The following is a 22788-nucleotide window of genomic DNA, read 5'->3' as shown; positions in this document are numbered from 1 at the left end:
AGGCAGGCGCCAAACCGCTGCGCCACCCAGGGATCCCCAAAATGTCATTTTAAATGTGATCAATATAAAACTACTAATGAGAAATATAAATTCTTTTCTTCATAGGAAACTTTTCAATTCAGGTGTGCATTTTTCTACTTTCAGCAGATCTCAGTAAACTAGTCCCATTTCAAATGGCTCAGTAGCTATATGTGATAGTAAATATAAATGGACAGTGTGGCGCTAGAAGATTCTTCTAGAATGGGGATTGACATTTTTATAAAGGCCCAGATAATCTGTAAATATTGTAAGTTTTGCAAGCCATGTAATTTGTCACAACTCTTCAACTCTGCTGTTATGGCACAAACGCGGTCTTAGATGATATATAAATGAGTATGACTGTATTCCTATAAAATTTTTACTCTGGACCTTGTAGTTTGAATATCATATAGTTTTCATGTATTGCAAATTATTATTTTATTATTTTCAACCGTTAAAATTGTTCTTAGGTAGTTTACATAAAAATAAGTGGCAACCTGGACTCAGCTCATGGACTAGGCCAGAGATAATAGATACAGTGTGTGTGTGTGTGTGTGTATTTTTTTTTTTAAGACATCTACACTGAAACGGGAGAGAGAGAAAAGGAAAAATGATTGTTGAGACAGTTGGGAAACTTCTATAGTATGGGAAATTGAAAGATAATCCATGGGAGTGAATTGAAAATAAACCAGATAGTTTGCAGAGGGCTAGAAGAGGGGCAAATAATTAGAGGGCCTACACACTACCAGGATTGGAATTTGAGTCATGCTAACCTTGTACATAGAGTAAGAGCACACAAGGTCATAAATATGAACAGGTCTTGATTTAGAGACTTGACTTTATGATGTATAGTTCGCAATCATTCTTCTGATGGACAGGTAAATATAAGAGAATCTCTCAGATAGTATCACAAACAGAATTCACAGTGCAAACAAGAAAGATGAGCTAGAAAGCAGTCAGTCATATAAAAAACAGTAGAATTTACACCCAAAATGTAGAAATAAGAGAACTTTAAAGTTAGGAAAAGAACTTTAAAATTCAACTGAGGGGTGACTCATTGGTTGAACATCTGCCTTTGGCTCAGGTCATGATCCCGAGGTCCTGGGATCAAGTCCCACATAGGGCTCCCTGCAGGGATCCTGCTTCTATCTCTGCCTATGTCTCTGCCTCCCTCTGTGTCTCTCATGAATAAATAAAAAAAAAAATTAAAAAAAAAAAAAGTCGACTCAGAATCGTAGGGGAGATAAAGGACTGAAGTCCTCAAAGATCAGTGATCTTGAAACAAAATGATGTAAAAACAGACCATTTCAGAATCATATAAAATAAAAAGACATAGGTGTGCTTCATTATTGATTGGCTGTCACCTAGGTTGAAATGAGCTGGAGAATAAAACTTAGGAAATCTCCCAGAACACTGAACCCATAGTGATCAGTACTTGGAAGAGATGAGAGAAATTAGAAGCTAAGGAATGGAATAGATGGTAACTAAAGATGTGCAAGGCATAGAAGACTATAAACTTTTCTTGAAGACTCGAATAAATGTGGACACATGCCTTTTTTGGGAAAACTCAATATTATAAAGATGTCACTTCACCTAAATTAATTTGTGGGCTTAATGGATTCTTGGTTGGAATCCCAGTAGGATTTTTTTGGAACTTGAAAAGTTTGCTTTTGATGTTTGTTTTAGAAAAGTAAAATGAGGGATCCCTCATGGCGCAGCGGTTTGGTGCCTGCCTTTAGCCCAGGGCGCGATCCTGGAGACCCAGGATCGAATCCCACGTCGGGCTCCCAGTGCATGGAGCCTGCTTCTCCCTCTGCCTATGTCTCTGCCTCTCCCCCCCCCCTCTCTCTGTGTGTGTGTGTGACTATCGTAAATAAAAAAAAGAAAAGAAAAGAAAGAAAAGTAAAATGAAAAAATTAATGGAAAACTAAAGTAAAAAGGGGGGAACTTACTGAATCATATTTCAAAAGTTATTATTTTCAGTGACTAAAACAGTGGGGTCCTGGCCTAGGTGCAGACAAGTAGTAGACAAGAACACTTTGCAGTAGACATATGTTCATGTGTGTGTATAGTTAGGGTGCAGTGGTGGGGTAGATTTTCATTTTAGCTGACATTTCAACTTAACAGTAAAATAGTGTATTTGGAAAATAGCCTGGAGATAATTGGGTCCTATTCCTTTCTTTCCCCCCAAAGATTTTATTTATTTGAGAGAGAAGCAGAAGGAGAAGCAGGCTCCCACTGAATAGAGAACCTGATATGAGGTTTAATCCCAGGACCCTGAGATCATGACCTGAGCCTAAAGCCAGACACATAACCCATGAGCTACCCAGGTGTCCCAGGTCCTATTCCTGAGGATTAAAAATTTAAATGAGAGGGGCTCCTTGACAGGTGGACTCCTTACTCAGTGGGGAGTCTGCTTGTCCCTCTCCTGTTTCTCTCTGCCCAGGAGTGGAGAGCACTCCTCTCTCTCAAATAAAATGGTTTTTAAAAATTTAAATGAGAAGGTAAAGTTACGAAAGACATTTTACCTCTTTGATAGACAAAGAACCATAGATTAAAACAAAAAAAAAAAACCCTTTTTTTAAATGCTTTATTTTACTACTCAGATTGACAACTGTTTCGAGTTTGGTAATGTGCAGGTCTCCTGGGTGGCTCAGTGGCTGAGCGTCTGCCTTCAGCTCAGGGCATTGATGCCGGAGATCAAGTCCCACACTGGGCTCCCTGCATGGGGCCTGCTTCTCCCTCTCCCTCTGTCTCTGCCTTCTCTCTGTGTCTCTCATGAATAAGTTAAAAAAAAAAAAAGTTTAGTAATGAGCAATTTCGAATAGGAGTGTGAGTGGTATTCTCTTATATTCCTGATGAGAATATAAATTGGTACAACTTTCCTGGAGAATAATACGGAAATACTGACCAAGAATTGATACATATTTTCCCATTTAAGTGAATGTTTATAAAGATACGATGATAACATAGAAACCCTGTATAAAGAATAATAGGAGCACTATTATTTATAGCAAAAGATAATGAACAATCTGAATATATATCAGTAGAAGACTGGTTAAGTCACGTTCCTTCTGAACATTAGAAAGAGTGACCTGTGAGGTTATCTGTTGATAATAGAATGGGACCTATGGCAAGTGAAAAAAGCATATTAAAGTATCAGTATAGCCTACAATATAAAATGTGTGACTGTGCGTGTTCTTTTAAATATTTGGTAGGATATATATTTATACCTGTGTGCATGTATAAACACATAGATACAAACACATATTTGTGTATTTGTATGTGGAGATATACAAATATATTTTTATGTAAATACACAAGCATATTGTTTGGTGTCTAATATATTGTAAATAGTCCTTAAATGAATTGTGAGCTTAAAACATGAAAAACATTTTTCAACAGAAGGTTCAGTATGTGTCCATTAGGTCAAACTAATTTCTTGTTTTTCAAATATCTGAAACTTCCTATCTGCTTTGTAACATAAATGTGGAGAAAGCTATGTTAAAATTATTTCTAAAATTGAAAAATTTAGAAGAATATGAACCAAGAGTCAGTAAGGATTGCATGAAGACTTTGTTTTCTATTTTATTTACTCCAATAGTATTTGAGATTTTATTATCTTTTTAAATCATAAAATATAGAATATAAAAAAATTACATCTTGGCTTTGAGATTTTGTAGTGTTATGAATAGACATGAATACCACTATATCCATGGTTTTCTACTGTAATAAAGATAATATATGATAGAGGAATCAGTGGGAAATCTTGAAACCTTTACCCTAGGGCTAAGGATGCAGCTCTGAGCAAACGATTTTTTAAATAGTGCAAGGATTTTATTGAGTCCTCTTTAATTCTTAATTAAAAGCAAATTTTTAGGGCAGCCCTGGTGACTCAGCGGTTTAGTGCCGCCTTCAGCCTGGGGCCTGATCTTGGAGACCCGGGGTCGAGTCCTGTGTTGGGCTCCCTATGTGAAGCCTGCTTCTCCCTCTGCCTCTCTCTCTCGTTCTCTCTCTCTCTCTCTATCTCTCATGAATAAATAAAATCTTAAAAAAATTTTTTTAAATGACTTTTGTGTCTGTGCATAAAATCAATGTTAATGGGTTATGGCCACTATTCTTAGAGATTAAATAGATTTATAGAAATTAATAAAAAGAAAAATTAGGTTGAAAATAGGTTATGTTGGAACTTTATAAGGATCAGTTTTTTTTTAGATTTTCGTGGCAATTATATGTATCCATATATATCTATGGACACTAAGTTATGAAATATATTTTATATTGTGAGTCACAGTCAAAACATTTAAAAACGGCTGTAATATAGTTAGAATGAAGTTTTGGAATCTTAATTTTAAGGTCTAGATTTTACAATAAGTGCTACTTTTGAATACTTTTTAAAAAGTTATTTATGTCCACTTGCTTTTATACTCCTATTCCCCCTTCTTAAATTATCTTTTATTTATTTATTTTTAAAGATTTATTTATTTACTTTTAAAGATTTTGTTTTTTTGTTTTTAAGTAATCTCTACACCCAACATGGGGCTTTGAACTCTCAACCCCAAGATCAAGGGTCATATGCTCTATGCACTGAACTAGCCAGGCACTGAATTAATCGTCTTTTAAATTGAACCTTTATGAGCTCTTTATTAGTTCTTCTCACCTTCAACTTGTCTCCCTTATTTTCTAGAAGAAACAACTCTGGCAGTTAATACTTTATGATATATGATGTACACAGGGATTCCTTGATACCAGCAGTCTTCTCCCTCCCTCCCTCCCTCCCTCCCTCCCTCCCTTCCTTCCTTCCTTCCTTCCTTCCTTCCTTCCTTCCTTCCTTCCTTCCTCCTTCCTTCCTTCCTTCCTTTTATTTAGTCATGAGAGACACACAGAGGCAGAGACACAGGCAGCGGGAGAAGCAGGCTCCACGCAGGGAGCCCAATGTGGGACTCGATCCCTAGACCTCAGGACCACGCCCTGGGCTGAAGGCAGGCACTAAACTGCTGAGCCACCCAGGGATCCATTCTTGTCTCTTTAATAGGTTTTGTCTCTTTAATAAGTACTGCAAACGAATTTTTAAAAATCTTTCCTAGTCTTTACTAAATCCATATTGATAATACATTAGATACAGAAGTGATCTGAGAGTCACTATACTGCTTAAAGCCCTTCATGTTTTTTCTGTTGCTTTCGAGGTAAAGTCCAAACTACTTAACATGACCCAGGAAGATCTTCATGGGTCTTCCTTCTGGTTATAACTCATTTTGCCTGGTCTTGCCCTACAGCCCCACTTCATAATCCCCACCCCTTCTGAAGCTTGTTAATAAGTGCCCCTTCCCTCTATGCCCATAGCACTTACTTTGTGTTATATCTAATTGCCAATTTCTTGTTTGTTTCTCTCATTAGATGGATTGTGAGGGCAGATCACATCTGTCTTCCTCACTGTTGAATCCCTAGCTCATAGTACAGCTTGAGAAAGATAGAATGAAAAACTGTTGAACGATAGTAGCTCTAGCTCTCAACATTTACTGTATTCCTGTTGTGCTAGTTGTATGTAGTAATTTCATATTCAGTATCATTTAATTTTCACAAAAATCCCTTAAGACAAGTGGCAATACACCTATTTCATAAATTAAGAATCTTAGAGTCAGGTTGTGTTACATGGCCAAGGTCACTAGGTTAATCAGAATTTCAACCATTATACACACTCTCCTCCCCCACTCCAAATTTAATGTAGAAATTATTTTACCTAATGAAGAAAATCATACTTTACATTTTCATTCATTATTTCTCCCTTTTTAAATACAGCTGGTGTATTCTCAGCAGGCCTTGCTCCAGCTGCATTTGTGCCAAATCCATATATTATTAGTGCTGCTCCTCCAGGGACTGATCCATATACTGCAGCAGGATTGGCTGCAGCAGCAACATTAGCAGGTAACTTACTGTTCATCCTTGTTGCTTATTAAGGATTTAGTTTAAATTTTGGTATAAGCCTTATTTTTGTCTACTTAGGCAATTTGGAGTTCTTAAGAAAATCTGAAACATTTATCTAAAGTGAACTGAAGTTACCACAGAGGTAGTTTACTATTTTTTCCAATTGTAATGCTAGGAAAAAGCCTAAGCCTGGTAACTCTTTCCTCATATACATAGCTGATATACATTTCAGTTCTGTAGTTTCAGAAATGTTAGTGTCAACCACAAATCTTCCTTTTTGTGACCAATTCTATAACCCATAGAGACCATGAATAAATGCAAAGTAAAGTTACTTCTCATAAAATAAACTGGGGATAGGTGCTATAAATACCCACATCAGGGAGAGTATGAGGTAAGGAACTTCAGCAATCTTGAGAGAATGCATATCTAAAAAGTATTTTATTTAGCAGTATTAAAATGTACAGGCTAACTGAGGGCCAAAAAGATGGGATGGAGTTGAAAGAACTTGCTGTTAAAACCTGAAACTACCACTCAATCTGAACAACGTGTAACATTGTGTACATGTTAGTGGTATTGCAGTAAAGCTGGGGAAAAAATGTTTTAAACCCAAAGCTGTATTTATTGTGTAAGTAAGGAGATCAGGCACCATTCTTTTGAGCAAAGCAATTTGTAGATCTTCTGTAGAGTTTTGAGATTTTTTTCTTAGGTTGAGTTGGTTGTTATGTTGGTTACAGAGGCAGAAAACAGGGTAATGTCAGCCACAGATTCACGGGAGTGAACCTGTCCATTGACTTTCATAACTCAAGACTATCACAATTTTTTTTACTTTGTTCACTGATACGAATTGTCACTGATGAATAAGGCAGTTTTTAAAACTCTACTTCTGATAGTTATCATGATGACCACAGAACAGTTAGTCTTTTCCTGAGAGTTTGGGACTTTTTTTAATACTTAAGACTTTAAGAAGTAAAAAAGTGTTAATTTCCAATTCTTACTTGATAGCTTAGTTAGCAGACTGAAACTAAACTGTCACATTTAATAGTTTTTGCTCTAGATCTGTGTGTTATTCCTTAAAGAAAGGATGAACTGTTATGTTGGCATTTAACTGGATGTTAGTATGTAAAGTTCTGGTGTATCATATAGACAAACCTATAGAATCAGAAGAAGCCCCTTTAAGAAATGTTAGTTTTGAGAGTACACACTCTAGGCATTCTGGACTTAGGCTTTCTAAGACCAGTGCTACCCAATAGAAATATAATGTGAGCCAGATAATGCAATTTAAATTTTTCATAGCTACATTATAAAAGTAAAAAACTGATGAAAATAATTTCAATATTTGATTTAGCCGGCATATCTAAAATACTATCATTTTAATATAATTTTAAATTACTTATAGCTCTTTTACATCCACTTGTTCCCCTCATGCAAAGTCTTCAAAATCCTGTATATTGATATGGTACCTCTGAGATGTGATATAGCACATCTCAGTTCGGGCTACAGTTTTAAGTCTTCAGTAGCCACAAGTGGCTTCTGTCTACTGTTTTGGACAGAGAGATTCTGGGTGGACATCTGACTCTTGTTTTAGTAACGTATTCTTCCTTCATAAATCCTGTTAATAGTTGTCATTTTAGATTGTGCTTAAACTATCTTCAGAAATCTATTTTACCTTTAAATTTTTTAATGCTTTTCACTTTAGTGATTCAGTCAATTGTACTGGGCTTTATTTGAGCCTCCAAAACAAAGTGAAACCGAGTTTAACTTTTTAGAATATTAAATAGCTATACTAAAGTCATGTCAGTGGAATTTTAGGGCATCTTTGTTTTATCAGTCAGTAATCATGACATCTTATTCATCAGCTTAATGATGGGGCTTATTGTGCATAATGCTATTTCTCTCCTGGAAGTAAATGTTATCTTGAATAAAGTAGAATAGAGCAAGAACAATTCATTCTATTTTTCCTAGTTTGCTTTCCCATGTCTGTTTCCCTCTGTGATTCTATTACTTAGTTCTTTCTTGTCTTGACTCACTAGTTCCATTTTCCTAACTACATAAACACTGATGTTTCATTTGTTTTCATGTGATTTTTGGTGGTTTTGTGAGAATTGTGGCTAATTCTGTTTCAAATGTGAAGAATAGTTTTAGTAGAAACTTAATTAAAAATATTTTTAAATTCAAGATTTACAATTCAAATAACGCTTGCAGTAAGCTTGGTATCAGAATATTCCCTAGTTTTACATTATAAATTGCAAATAAAAAGATAAAAGTGTTTTTATTTTTGTAATTCTATTCAGTAGTCAGAAAATAACCTTTCTTAAGAGAATTTGAATTGAACCTAGTATATCATAGAGTTTTATGAAATTTAGTGTTCCCTAAATGTATTATGTGTTGGTCAGCATTAAATCTATAAACTGACATTCAGTAAATGTTGCATAGATGGCTGTGTCCTGTCAGTTCATTGGTCCTCTTAACTTTAGCTTTACTATATCCATGAAGGCCACTGCTGTCACTCCTGAATATTTAATAATCATACTGAATGAGACTGTCCCCCTAATAGAACCAGAAACAAATGGTATGTAGCAGGTGTAAGTGGGTAGAGGATTATAAGGACACTTGCTCTAAGTCTTATACACTGTTCCCTTTTATGATCTAATGGTAACTGACCTCATTTATAAAATGTAAGTAACTTTTTCTTTGGGGGGTGGGGTGGGGTGTGGGGTTTAGGTCCAGCGGTGGTTCCACCTCAGTATTATGGTGTTCCGTGGGGGGTGTATCCAGCCAATTTATTTCAGCAACAAGCTGCAGCTGCGGCAAACAACACAGCAAATCAGCAAGCAGCATCACAAGCTCAGCCTGGACAGCAACAGGTATAGGCCTGCCTTCATTAAGTTAATGGAGTCTTTGAAATTCCATGAGTGCCTTGTTGTCAAGATCTGTGTCTTTTCATCTTCAATATGTAGTGCAGTACCTAGTATATAATTCGTATAAGGTATTGATTTCATGGTTTTTTTTCCCTAATTGGTATTATATGAATTTAAAGATTTGGATGTATTCCATTTCTACGTTTCTGTTATTGAAACCATCTTGAAATCTGTAGCGATTTTTAATTTTCTTTTCATCACCTCTTCAAGTATGCTAATTTATTTTCCTATCAAAATAGTTACCACTTTATTTCCTTCTGGGCATTTAACTTACTATTTTAAATATTATATTATATATATATATAACCAGAAAGAGTACTTTCTATTTTGGGTACTTTATATTTTTAAGGAAGATGAAAAAGTTGAAAAAGTTGAAAGATGAAATATTTTCACTAAGGGTTAGATTTAAAATCTTAAAATAGAAAATGTTTATTACAAAGGTCATTCTCCACCCCCCCCACCCTCCCACCGGGGCCGCTTTCCTGGAACTATTTTAATAAATGTAGAACAAAAAAATATATATATAGAAACACTATGGATGATTTCAGAATTCTGACAAATGCTTAATATTTATACCAAAGAAGCAACTTAATGACAAGTATAGTGTTATTTGGCAGTTAATTTTTATTCTAAATTTCCTTTATATACTTTAATACTATATTGATGTTTTGTTGAAGTTGTCCTTTGGCCTAGTCCTTTTAGATTATACCACAGCATAATTTAATTATTTTTTAACCTATATCTTCTTTGGGGAAACATGAAAATATGATACTACCTGAACAATACACCTATGTGTCAGGCCTACTTACACGAGTGATGTTAACAATGAATCCCCCTTGTACTGAATTGTTTATCTATTTTTGTGAAATTAATATGATCTAAGATTTTGCCATTCCCCTCTTTAAATAAATTTAATACTGCACTGGTAAGTTAAAGAGCACAAATACTAGAAATAATTTTTCCCAAAGGCCTTCTAGTATCTCCATGTAACTTAGCAGGTTGTTCTAGTTGTCAAGAGCCAGTGATTGTTTTTTATTTGAAATATTTTGGTTTTTTTTCATGTTAAATCAACATTTCATTGCGTATAAATATGTTCAAAGAATATCCAGAGACTGTCATATGTAAAGAGTTGTCTGGGATAAATTTATTTATCTGTTATTATTTATTATTTATCTGTTATTTTATAATTCCATTTTTAAGGAAATCATTTGTCCTTTGTAGGTTCTCCGTGCTGGAGCAGGTCAGCGCCCTCTTACTCCCAATCAGGGCCAACAAGGGCAGCAGGCAGAATCGCTTGCAGCAGCAAATCCAACTTTGGCTTTTGGTCAGGGTCTTGCTACCGGCATGCCAGGTATATAGTTAGTTAATTGTAGAAACTTGCATAGGTTTAAAAATGTTAAATGTAGACACATTGAAGAGTGAAAAAAATCAAGAAATGTCTTAAAAGTCTTGCCTGCCTTTCAATAAGTTATTTAGAACTCAGATGCCAATAGTTGAAATCGGTACTATTTGTGAGAATTAATAACAGGGATGGCATACATGTACTAGGATTCTCTATACATCCATTTTTCCTTCATTGGTGTATGGGATAAAGCCATAGCATTTTCCCAACTTAACATAGCCCAGAATTACTGCTTCAAGAAATAAAATCAATTAATTAGAGTTGGCATGTAAAATAAAACCTCAGTTTGTCATTGCTGCAGAATAAGAAAGTCATTTAGTTAATATTGAAAAACTTGCAGCTTAATTTTTCCACTTTGAACATTTGTTCCATTGTGTTCAGCTCATTTGTAGTATTTTAAACTATTGTTATTTATAACCTGTTAGTATCTACTAAAATATGCCTATGAAAGCCTAATGGAAAGAAAATTATAAAAGTTCTTTCCCATTACCACAGCACAACTTTTAGAAAGGGCCAAAAACACATTTTTTTGGTGAAGTAGGTTTTTATGAAACCAGATACAAAAATTACTGCAAAATTACTTATACTGCAAAATTAATAATAATGGAAGGAAATTATTTTTCTTAATTCAATAAAAGCAGCACTTGTTATATTTTTAAAGTGAAATTTAAAACTACACTTGACTATCAGTAGGTAATGAGTCACTTCCTATTTCTTCATACTCCTAGACTCACTTTGTTTTTTAAGTATGCTGTTCTTTTACTTTTAGTCTATGAGTAGTTACTTCTGTAACTGTATAGATTATTTATTAGTGAAATGTGTTTTCTGGTTTCCATTTAATTGTAATATAGTTAAAATTTCTATTCAAATCATTTACGAAATGTGTTTAATGTATTGGAAAAAATGTGAGGGTTTCTTTTATGTATTACATGCTGCTGAATACTTCTGTGTGTTTTTTTTTTTAAGGATTTCTTAATTGATTGTGTTTATTCTATTTTTTTCCTCATTTATTCTATTTTTCTGAGATTCTAAGGTCTGATTTTATCATCTTGTCTAGCCCTCTAAATAAAGAGAAGATGTTAATACTGCAGTCCCTGAAGTACAAATAATAGAGTGAGAGTGTTCTTCTAATTTTCTTTTTTTTCTTTTTCTTTCTTTCTTTCTTTTTTTTCATTTACCACAGCTATGTACTTGCTTCAGGGAAGCTGCTTTCCTGGAGCCATTGTGGATTAGAGATCTTTGAAAATGTACTGTGAAGCTGAAGTTGTAGACACATAGAGGGACATGAAGACAGGCCTAAAGGGAACTGAGCTGAGAGTTTATGGATGACACTGCTGAGATTACTCTGGGCTCCTCTTTCTATCCCTCCCTTCTTTTAAGGCTTGCCTTCATGATTTCTTTACAGTAACCCCAATATTAACTCAATAACAATTGCAAAATATGACCTCTCCTCCATTCTTACTTTTATCAGTTCTTTGTTGTATTTCATCATATTGACTATGTTCAACTCTCTACACTCCTCTCTACCATTTCACTACGTTCTCTGATATTTTATTCTCCTGGCTTTCCTACCTTTCTCATTGTTTCTTTTAATCAGTCTCCCTTTCCTCTGTGTAGATCCTTAAACATGGAAGATAGTCTGGCTTAGTGACTAGATGCTTTGGAGTCAAGTCTGCCAAATTGCTGTATCACTTAGTCATATGACCTTGACCAAGTTCACTTTTCTCTTTGAACTTAACTTTCAATATTGGAACAATAGATACTTTACTTTTTTTGTGTGTATGTTTGTGGGGCGGGAGTATCTACTTTCACCTTTTCAGCTATCATCTCTAGACCAGTAAACTATAAATCCATCTATATCTTGGATTCTTTTCTGAACACCTAACACATTTTGGCCTTTGTATCAGACATTACCATGTGTGTGTTCCAAGCACTCCTCAAACCGACAATGTCAAAAAAATGAACTCTGTCCTAGATTTATCTTATTATTGTTTACTTTATTACACTATTATTTTTTACCCAACACCCACAAGTTTTATTTTCAACATTTACTAAGTTTAAGTTGTGCTAATATTTGATACATAAAAATGTATCCACTTAACTATATATACACATAATTCATATCCATAGTAATATTTTGAGTTTTATCTTTGAAACTAATTTCAATTTGAGTCAAACAATTAATTTTTTACAATAACCCTAATCTGTTGATGAGAGTCTTCATTCCATCTGAGGTAAGGCATCTAATCCTGGGTACAGCTGGGATATGGTACTGGGATGGTCAGAACTGCCCCTAGCCCATACAGGCAGGATACCTTGTACAACATAGAAAAGGAGCCACATCATCTGAGTAGACACAACCATAGTTCCAGAAACTCAGCTTGATGAGTGGAGCCTGGTAGGACTTCAGCTGTCATTGGGTATCTCAGCCAGGTACCCTTCTACGGGGCATGACCTGCATGTTGGTGGCCATCCTAGAGGGGACTACTCAGTGGTGCAAGCAGAAAGGGATGATCAGACCACCTTTGTTCAGCTTTACTCCTTGCTCAGAAAGATGGTGTTAATATTTGCATGGCTGAGTTTGGTCAGATAGGAAGGGGTCTCTTTGAACCACTTATGTAGATTTAGCTGAAGAGAGAAGTCTCCATAGGTGAAGAGAGAAGTCTCCTTGATGGAAGATCATTTTCATGTTCACGTGTGCACATGCCTCTGTGACATGCAAGTGGACTTTCAAGGCTTAATCTTAAAATAACCCAGTGTTGATTTCTTGACCCCTAAAAATTATGCTGTCAAGCTGGCTATAGGTGAGCTATGCAGTTTTCCTCTTTTAAATGTTCTTAGTTTTGAAGTACAAACTATAAGGAAAACCTATTCCAAAACTATTAAGATGAATTCATTACTAGGAGCAGGAACTCAAACATTGCTCTCGGAGCCTTGCTTTGGCCACTTTTACCTAGGAGTATTGCAGAGGGGTTGAGAGGAAGAGAGGAGCCAGCAAACAGTTTCTGTGTTGCACCCTTGCCCTGGACCAATGGGCCAGAGACACCCCCATTCAAGTGCCTCAGCAAGGCAAGTGCACTTGGTCCCATGCCCTCAAGGCTGTCCACTGTCTCTTGAACTAGAAACTTTTGGTTTTAGCCTCAAAATCATGTTTAACTCTTGATTTTCTTCTATGTTCCATGTTTAGTAACTCGTCAGTTCTTAATCATTCTGTCCCACATTCATTTGTTTTCATCTCTGCTATTCTGGTTTAGCCTCTTCCTTATCCTCCCACTAATTCGGCCTCTAATCTTTACGTCGTTTTATTCTCCTTTTAGTTACCTTTCAAAAATACAAGTTAGTTTATACCATTCTGGTTCTTAAGATTTTTAGTGATCTAGTCCCAAACTACCTAGTTGATAGTATCCTTCTATAGTCCTACACTTTAATACACTAGATCATATACTGCCGCCCACACACACAAAATGCCTGTAGCCCTAGTTAATGACTTTTCACTTGACTTTTCCTAGGTATACATTTTAAACAAAATTGGGATATATAGATTTAACATTTTCCTTTCTTTAACATAGCTTTATAAACATTTTGTAATTAGCTTTGCTTCACATCCTTTAATATCCTTTCCACGAAGCCTTCCCTGGTATTCTTTCTTAGTGCTTTTTCATCAGTAATTACTCTTTTCCCTTCCTGTAGCACATAACTTGTACCTTTCTTTAGTACTTCCGTCTGCCTTGCATTTCATTTAGTTTTTTGTGGTTTATTTTCTCAGTTCTGCACTTACTTTGCCATGTTTAAAGGTAGAAAATGTCTTAGAATTTAAGTGGAACAGCTTTTTTTCTATTTCTCCTTGAAGGTCAGTTAGTAGATTGGTGTCGTGTCTTAAAGTGGCATCTTAGAATTAAGGAAATAGTACATTACCTCCTCTACTATGTTGTACAGTTCTTGAGTGTGGGGACCATTTCTTTTTTAAAGCCCTGTATCTTATTAGAGTCTCTCAGTAATAAAAAGATTGAGTAGAAATTAGAAACTTTTAAACTAAATGACAAGACCAAATGTCCATTGACTGATGAATGGATAAAGAAGATGTGATGTATACATACATGATGGAATATTACTCAGCCATCAGAAAGAATGAAATCTTGCCATTTGCAACCATGTGGATGGAGCTAGAGTTATTATGCTAAGGGAAATAAGTCAGAGAAAGACGTAACATGATTTCACTTGTGTGGAATTTAAGAAACAAAACAGATGAACCTAGAGGAAAGGAAAAAAGAGGAGAGGGAGGCAAACCATAAGAGAGACTCTTAATTATAGAGAACAAACTGAGGATGGGTAGAGGGATGGGTACTGAGGAAGGTGTGGGTTTGTTTGTTTTTTTTTTTTTTTTTTTGAGGAGGTGGGTGTTTGTTGATGAACTTCTGGGTATTACCTGTAAGTGATGAAGCACTTAAATTCTTCTCCTGAAACCAGTATTATACTATATGTTAACTAACTGGAATTTAAATTAAAAAATTGAAACATTAATAAAAGCCAGGAACTTAAATATTAAAAATAGAAATAAAAAGATAACTAAATTTAGATTGATTAGAAAGTCAAAATCATTCTATTGTAATGTTTCTTAGTCTTCATCTCTTTATAAAATCCACTTTAAAATTACAAATCCTTACAAATATCCAAACACTTTTAAAACAAAGACTCATAAAGATAATATGCTACATTTAAAAAATGATATAGGTGCCCCAGTGGCTCAAGTGGTTAAACGACTGCCTTTGACTCGGTCATGATCCTGTAGTCCTGGGATTCAGCCAGGGTTCGGCTCCCTGCTGGCCTGGGAGGGGAGGGGAGTCCTACTTCTTCCTCTCCCTCTGCTCTCCTCTGTGCCAGCCCTGAAGGTCAGGTAGCAGTGGAAGAAGATACTTGCCATATGTTAAAATAGTGAAAGAGTTAGATACAACATATAGAATTCTAAACAGGTGAGATAAGTCATCCCAATAGGAAAATGGTCAAAAGACTGGAACAAACCTCTTGCAAAAGAAAATCCAGATGCCCAGTTATATGGAAAGATGCTCATCCTCCTTAGTATGGGTAAAGAAAATCAAAAGCACAACATTACTTCTGCATATTTTCTGGATTAGCCAGATGTAAAAGTCTGAGAATATAAAGTGTTGTTAAAGTCACAGAGCAGGGTGGTTGAGCATCTGCCTTTAGTTCAGGTCATGTTCCTGGGGTCCTGGAATTGAGTTCCTCATCAAGCTCCCTGCAGGGAGCCTGCTTTTCCCTCTGCCTATGTCTGTCTCTCATGAATAAATAAATAAAATCTTTTTAAAAAATAATAAAGCCACAGAGCAGTGGAAACTAATACCAAATTAGTAAAAGTGTAAATTGCACAGAGTGTCCACTCCTTTAATAGATATAGAGAAATATGCGCACTTAACAGACAAGGAAACACATACCAAAATGTTTATGGCAGTACTATTGGCAGTGTCCCCCAACAGGGACCATATAAATGTAGAACAGATAAATGCATTGTGGTATCCATCCATTGAGGTGCTACACTATAATGGAAATGCGTATCTGTATACAACCACGTGAATGAATCATACATGAAAAATTTGAATCCAGGGCAGCCCGCCTTCAGCCCAGGGCCTGATCCTGGAGACCCGGGATTGAGTCCCACATCAGGCTCCCTGCATGGAGCCTGCTTCTCCCTCTGCCTGTGTCTCTGCCTCCCTCTCTGCATCTCTCTGTGTCTCTCATGGATAAATAATATCTTTAAAAAAATTTTTTTTTAAAATCCAAACCAAATGATGGTTAAGGAGGGAGGCAGATATGGGTAGTAGGGTAATATGTAACACAAAGAAAGAGGAGGTTTGGTAGAGCAGGGACGGACATATGAGAGGTAGGGTGCTGAGCACTTTTCTGTTTCTTAACTTGGATGGTGGTTACCGTTTTTTTGTTGTGGTAGTCTTTATACTGTACTTTTGAGTTTTGTACTCTGTGTTTTATTTCACAATAACAGTAAATTTTTAAAGAAAGTATTGTGCTTTGCTAATAAAGTACATTCTCTGTACTGTAAAGAAAAAATTAGTCAACATTCCCTTTCTCCCTGTGGCCCTTTTTGCAGCAGAACTCCTCAGAAGCATTGTCTGTACTTGTTTGTGGTTCTCCCATTCTTGACTCAATTCCTCACAGTTTGGCTTTCATCCCGCCATAATGACTTCCATGTTGCTAAACCCATTGGTCAGTTCTCAACTCTTAATAGGTTTTAGCAGCATTTGACATTGTTGATCACTTAGCCTTTCAGTGAAATTCTTTTTTCTTTGGCCTGCCAAGAGACCACATTTTTCTAATTTCGTTCTAATTTCCTTTCCTTCTTTACTGGCTATTCCTTCGTAGTCTCTTCCCTGGTTCCTTCTCTCTCCAACCTCTTACTGTGAAGTACTCTGTCCATAGATTCCTTTTTCATTTTCTTGGTGATTTTATCCTTTATAGCTCTAGCCTGGACCTCTCTTCTAAAATTGAGATTTCTATATCCTATTTGGCATTTCCAGTTGGATATCTAATAATTTCTTCTCAGATTTATCACATTCATTCCGTGAGTAGAGGGTTTAGAAGCTCTGCATTCCCTCCTAGATTTTGCCCTATATGTGTTGCCCTCTGTGTCTAATTGGCTGGTCCTCCCAATTTATATCCATTTATAATGAAAGTGTAATTGCAAAACAGAATACTGTAATTAAAAACATCCTTCGCTTGTGAGAGTGTTGGCCCAAGTGGTGAAGGTAGTTTTCAAACTTAAAGCTATCAGAGGTTGCCAGTGCCTTTTAGTAAATGAATGTCAGACTGTTGAACCTTATTCCTTGTCATGCCTTTCTCAACCTGACTTCTGGGAGGGGAAAAGCTTTCCTGCCTTAAAGTATCTCTTCTGTGTAGTTAACTTCTCTTTTGTGCACCTAGAATGGTACTTGTTATATACCGTCCTTGGTAGAATTGGCAAAAATAGTCATATTTCTGTTCAAAATCGTTACTTTCTGTTCTGTAGTTAAGGACTCCCCACTGAGAAAGGCTGCTAAGAGTAAACTTTCCTAAATCATGCAAATTGTCACCTGCCTTGTACTTAAAGCTATACTAAAACTAATGCGTGCATGATCGTTATCCAGACTTTAGCTCAAGAACCTTTACAAAAAGGTTGTGACCTTATGATTTTAAAGTATGTTTATATAATTTACATTTTTAAATGAATGCTTACAAATGAAAATCTACGGGAATGCTAGTAATGAAGCAGTTGGTTTAGAACTTTATTAAAATTGAATAATAAATATTTCTTACAGTGTTCTACCTTACATCCCCTAGTCTTCCCATCTTTCTTTCAGAACTAATAGGTAGTATTTTTCAAGTATCAGTGCTTGAATGCTCTGGTTTCTCTTCAGATCTTATAAAGTATCAGTGCTTGATAGTCTATAGTTTGTGTATCAAAGAAAGTACCTCATCATTCTGTGGTCCTTGAGTGGAAGGCATCTCTTAAAATTTAAAGAAAATAATTTTACTTACACTCTATATTACATTTCCATATATTTAGTAAGTAATACTTTCTCAAATGTGTTTGCTTTTCATAACTATCTAAGGGTTTTATGTTAACAGTATATAATTATATTTTCTGGTTGATGAAAAACAAATAAAGGGGAAATAAACATGCATGTGTTCTATAATAAATGTCTTCATTAGTAAACATTTGTTTTAATATTGTCTAGGCTATCAAGTACTAGCTCCAACTGCCTATTATGATCAGACTGGTGCCTTAGTGGTTGGCCCTGGAGCAAGAACTGGCCTTGGAGCTCCAGTTCGTTTAATGGCTCCAACACCTGTTTTAATTAGTTCAGCAGCAGCACAAGCTGGTAAGTTTAAGTGATGTTTTCAGGGATAATATTTTTTTCTGGTGTTCTTTAATATATTTTAAAAATAGAGAATAGTCTTTTGGATAGTTTCAAGAAGTATCTGAAATTTATTTTCCAGCAGCGGCAGCAGCAGCTGGAGGGACTGCAAATAGTCTTACAGGCAGCACAAATGGTCTTTTTCGGCCAATTGGCACTCAGCCACCACAGCAGCAGCAGCAGCAGCAGCCGCCAAGCACGAATCTGCAGTCTAATTCATTTTATGGGAGCACTTCTTTGACTAGTAGCTCCCAGAGCAGTTCTTTATTTTCTCACGGACCTGGCCAACCTGGAAGTACATCTCTTGGCTTTGGAAGCAGTAGCTCTTTGGGTGCTGCTATAGGCTCAGCCCTCAGTGGATTTGGTTCATCAGGTAAGTTGCCTTTTATCATGAGTGTACTCTTAAGTTTATATGAGGTATATATGGTGTATATATATGTTTTTGATAATAAGGTAAACATTAATAAGTAGCTTGTAGTGTAGAAAGGACAGGACTAAAATACTGGTTTGTTTAATTTTGTAGGAAAAAGTCTACCTCCTGCACATCTTTTAAGTTTTTATGAATGTTTTGCTCATTTCAAGCTGCCCATCTTTTACTCAGAATACATTTTCCCTTAGCTTTAAGAATAGTGTTCCTTCCTATAGTTTTTGTTTTATTGAGGTTTGCTTAGAGCAGTATATTTTAAGTTAATTACTAGCTCTTCTTTATTCTCTACATAATGTTGAGGAAGTAAATATTTTGCCATCTTAAATTTCTGGTGTTTTAAAGTAATAATTGTCTTTGCTTATTAGATGGTTTATTCTTATTAAATGTTAGTATCTCATTATGATTTTCTTTAGTTTGTATAATATATAAAAATAAAATATAATGAAATGTTCTAAACAGAAGCCCCTAAGAAACTACCAGTATGCTTATCTTTTAGGTTAAACATTGTGGCCTTTATCACTCAAAATTAATCTAAAAGCGTTTTTCTTCCCATATCTTAGTTTCATATATAATACTTAAATATTTAAATTTGAAATAGCTTTACAAAATAATTTCCCCACACAAACTGATTTTGTAATTGAGGAACCAGTAGGTGAAATCAGAAGAGGCCCACATTAACTCCCTATTGACATACTTTGTTATTCTCTGAGGTTTCCAGAGTATTCAGGAAATATTAGGGGAAAAACAACTTACCCAGTTCTATTGATATATTTTATTCTCACCCTTTTCTTCATGAGGGGCAGGGCAAGTTTTTCAGACTTCAGGTGATTTTCTATTTCTGTAAAGTCTTAGAATCTTTAATACCTACCTGCTTCTCATCTGTTTTCCCACCACCTTAAATTGTCTGCTTTTCTGGTGCGGAAAATGGCAAAACTGACATGAGCCAGTCCTTTTTTTTTTTTTCTTTTTTTCTTTTTTTTGAGCCAGTCATTATTAAGTGTTTGCTGGTTTTCTAAGGAAAGATCTTTTGAATTTTGAACATTCATATTTATAAGAGGAATGGGCTAAAACATATATAAACCTTCAGATACAGAATGCTTTTTTGTTATAGTGAAGTGCAACAGGGAAATTATCACTGTTACTGAACACAAAGTTACCTAAAGAATGGGCACAAGAACTTCTGAGGGAATATCTAATGAACATGAAGACTCTTCAGTCCTTTAATTTTCCTATTTGAGTTTTTCATTCCTTTTGGAGTTCAGTATTTTTATCTCTACCCAAGCACTCCCATAGGACTCAGTTTTTTGTTTCTAATACGGTCGACAAGCATTTTCCCCAAATAATCTAACATGCTGAAGGAAACTGAAAGAACATATAATTTAAAAGATAAACTTTGTAGAAATAACTAGTTTCTAAACTAGAGATTCTAGACTCTCAATAATTCAGGAAAAACAAGAGCTTTGATAAATCTCCTGTTCCCTTTTCTAATAAAATATGTCACTGATGGTCTGGAATAGATTTGTAGGCCCCCTTACCCAGTTCTTTCAAATTCCCATTTGTCTCTTAGTTAAGATCATTCCCCCAGCATTCAGGAACTGGTTGGCGTGAACATTTTGTTCCCTTCAGATGTTTCCTGCAAAGGCCTCTTTCCTAAAAACTGATCTTCTTCGTGCCTCCCTTATTTATAATCATGCTTATGCAATTCTCACTACGAGTCCAGGTGGCTCTGTTTACTTTGCTTCAGAGGGCATTAGCAGTTGCCACTCCTGGATGCCAAGACATAGCCTCTTGAACATTTCGTGAGAGTTCATTCAAGTGTGACACGTTTACCCTTAAAACAAGCCTACCCGTTACCATTTCATAAGATGGCAATCCCATACCTATATGAAGTCTAAAATGATAGTATAGTTAGTTATGTGCACATATATGGAACCAACACAGTCATTCTCTTACCTATATAATAAAGTTATTAACACTTATCAGTGTTAGATACCCCAGCTCATAACAGCTAGGAAGCTTAGCTATCAATATAGTAATTAAATCTTCCTTTCTATGACCCACTATTTAGAAAGTGTTGTAACAATTGAAAGTTTGTAATTTAACATTTTATACACAGGTGACATGATTAGCAACTCCACTGTTGGTCTAACCTTTTAGGTATTTTAGGTATATTTTGTTTCATATTTATAATCACACTGTTGCAGATAACTTAGGCATATAGTAAAGGTTAAAGAGCCAGATTTTTAAGGTTTAAAATAAAACTATTTCTGAATTACTTTTAAATGTTTGGCTTGGCTTTTCCTTTTTGGAGGAAAATAAAATTGTATGTGTGAAAACTGTGGGGTTTTTTGTTTTGTTTTGTTTTTTGTTTTTGTTTTTGTTTTTTTGGTTATTTGCCAGGGGAATGACAGTGCTATTGCTCTCATTATTGAGCTGTTGTCTTTTTCCTTGTCAGTTAAATTGTTTTCTGAAATAAATAGGAATTTTAAATATAGCCATATTCTAGAACAATCACTTTGACAGTGTCCTTTTAAATTAGCATAGTTAATGTAGCATATGTTGACAATTTTGCCAAAAGCAACTTTAAGAAGAGGTATTTTTGCATTAGTGTTTACATTTGGTTTTGCTATTAAAGTGCATATGCTTATGTAGTATTTCTCTATTCCATGATACCTTAAAATGTGCAATTTTCAATAAAACATACGATCAGTTTCAGAAACCACACTGGCTGGTTTAAAAGGTTGACTTGTTTGTTTTAATATTTTGCCTCATACAGTGATGTGAGCCTAGTATTTTTCCTTTATGAGAATCTTGAATTTGGCAAAACCAGAATAATTGTTTTCTATCTTATAAGCTTAACTTGGTCTACCATGTGCTCTGCTTAATTTTTCTCTTAATTTTTCATTATACCCTAATGACCTACTTATAATTGACTTGTGATTAGAAAACCAAGACCTAATAGAAACTTTAAAATTCTCCTGAAAAAAGGTTACCATATTGGTCCGAATATAGAGCTTGTTTAAAAATTTGACAGGTTAAGAAACATAATAATGAGATTACCTTAGGTATAAAAGGCATTCAGTTTAAGGTGAGGGGTGGGTGTCTGTGTTGAGAAATTGGGAAGAAGCACTTGAAAATGTGGCCTCTAAGTGAGACTTAAGAATTGGGAGTTTTGGACAGCCCTTTTAAACCCTTGGTAAAGAATTGGATTATCCAGATGTGTTGAATAACAGATCTTGGGTTATTTTTTTGAGCGTGCACCACTACAAGGGAATGAGATTCTACCATTGTTTTATGATTTTGCAGAGTACAAAAGGAAAAAGGGTTAGAAGGTTGAACTTGGGATTAAGTAGAAAGAATTTAGTATGTAGTTCAGTTAGAAATGTAAAATGAAAGAATCGTATATTATCTAAGAAAAAAAAAGGCTTACCAGTCTTCACTTGAATAAGGGCCTCATAAAACCAGTAGTAGAATCTTAGGAATGGAATATCCCGAGGGGTAAGTGAAAGTATGTCTTTGATGTGATAATAGTAATGAGAGCTATTACTTTTCTAAAAGGAGTTTAGTTTTTCATATCTGTTTTGTAACTTAGTTGTTGAAGGATAGGGAGAATGTGTAATGTGAAAAGTACAGAGAAGTTAGTTGTTATTTGTTATTTCACAACTGACATATTCGGGCCAATATGGACTTAAAAGACCATGGTTTGAACATAAGCTAGACACTAAATTAAATATGAATGGTGAGGGAAATGTATTAATAATCTGTTAGTGTAATCCTTTCTGGACATTGAGTTGAAGTCAAAGAACCTGATTCCAGAGATTAGGACACTACAAAAATTTAACCTTAATGGAATTTAATCTCTAGCGTCTCCTAAAGCAGACACCTTACAATTCCAGGGTTTATAAATCATACCAGGGTATTAAAGCACAGTAATCATATGTGTCGATGGTAAATATGTGTGAAATAATAAACATATGAGTGCTCTGTTAAGTATTTGGTTACTTTATTGGGGTGCATTTATACCCTTTTATGATTAATAAGTTAGTTTATATAGTTATCACAGTAATTATCTTCTTCATAATGTTTCTAAAAATAATTATTGTGATCACTTCTGTTATTTCCCAGCAAGAGTTGGGGATAGGTTTTATTCAGTTAATACTGTATGTAATTAGG

The 22788-nt window shown here is 35.2% G+C and overlaps 1 protein-coding gene across 10 annotated transcripts in view; it reads left to right on the top strand.

Moving 5' to 3' along the window:
• The window catches only part of PUM2 (pumilio RNA binding family member 2), a 95576-nt gene that overhangs the window by 39782 nt on the left and 33006 nt on the right, over nt 1–22788 (top strand). For all 10 annotated transcript variants that reach the window (XM_055327439.1, XM_055327445.1, XM_055327443.1 and 7 more), the window contains 5 exons: nt 5818–5943; nt 8665–8807; nt 10083–10212; nt 18009–18152; nt 18271–18561. In XM_055327439.1, coding sequence (XP_055183414.1) covers nt 5818–5943; nt 8665–8807; nt 10083–10212; nt 18009–18152; nt 18271–18561 — 834 coding nt within the window. The remainder of the gene's footprint in view (nt 1–5817; nt 5944–8664; nt 8808–10082; nt 10213–18008; nt 18153–18270; nt 18562–22788) is intronic.

Source organism: Nyctereutes procyonoides, unplaced genomic scaffold, assembly GCF_905146905.1.
Source record: "Nyctereutes procyonoides isolate TBG_1078 unplaced genomic scaffold, NYPRO_anot_genome, whole genome shotgun sequence".
Taxonomy (NCBI): Eukaryota; Metazoa; Chordata; class Mammalia; order Carnivora; family Canidae; genus Nyctereutes; species Nyctereutes procyonoides.
The sequence above is the reverse complement of the archived record's forward strand: the minus strand, read 5'-3'. Positions and strand labels throughout refer to the sequence as shown.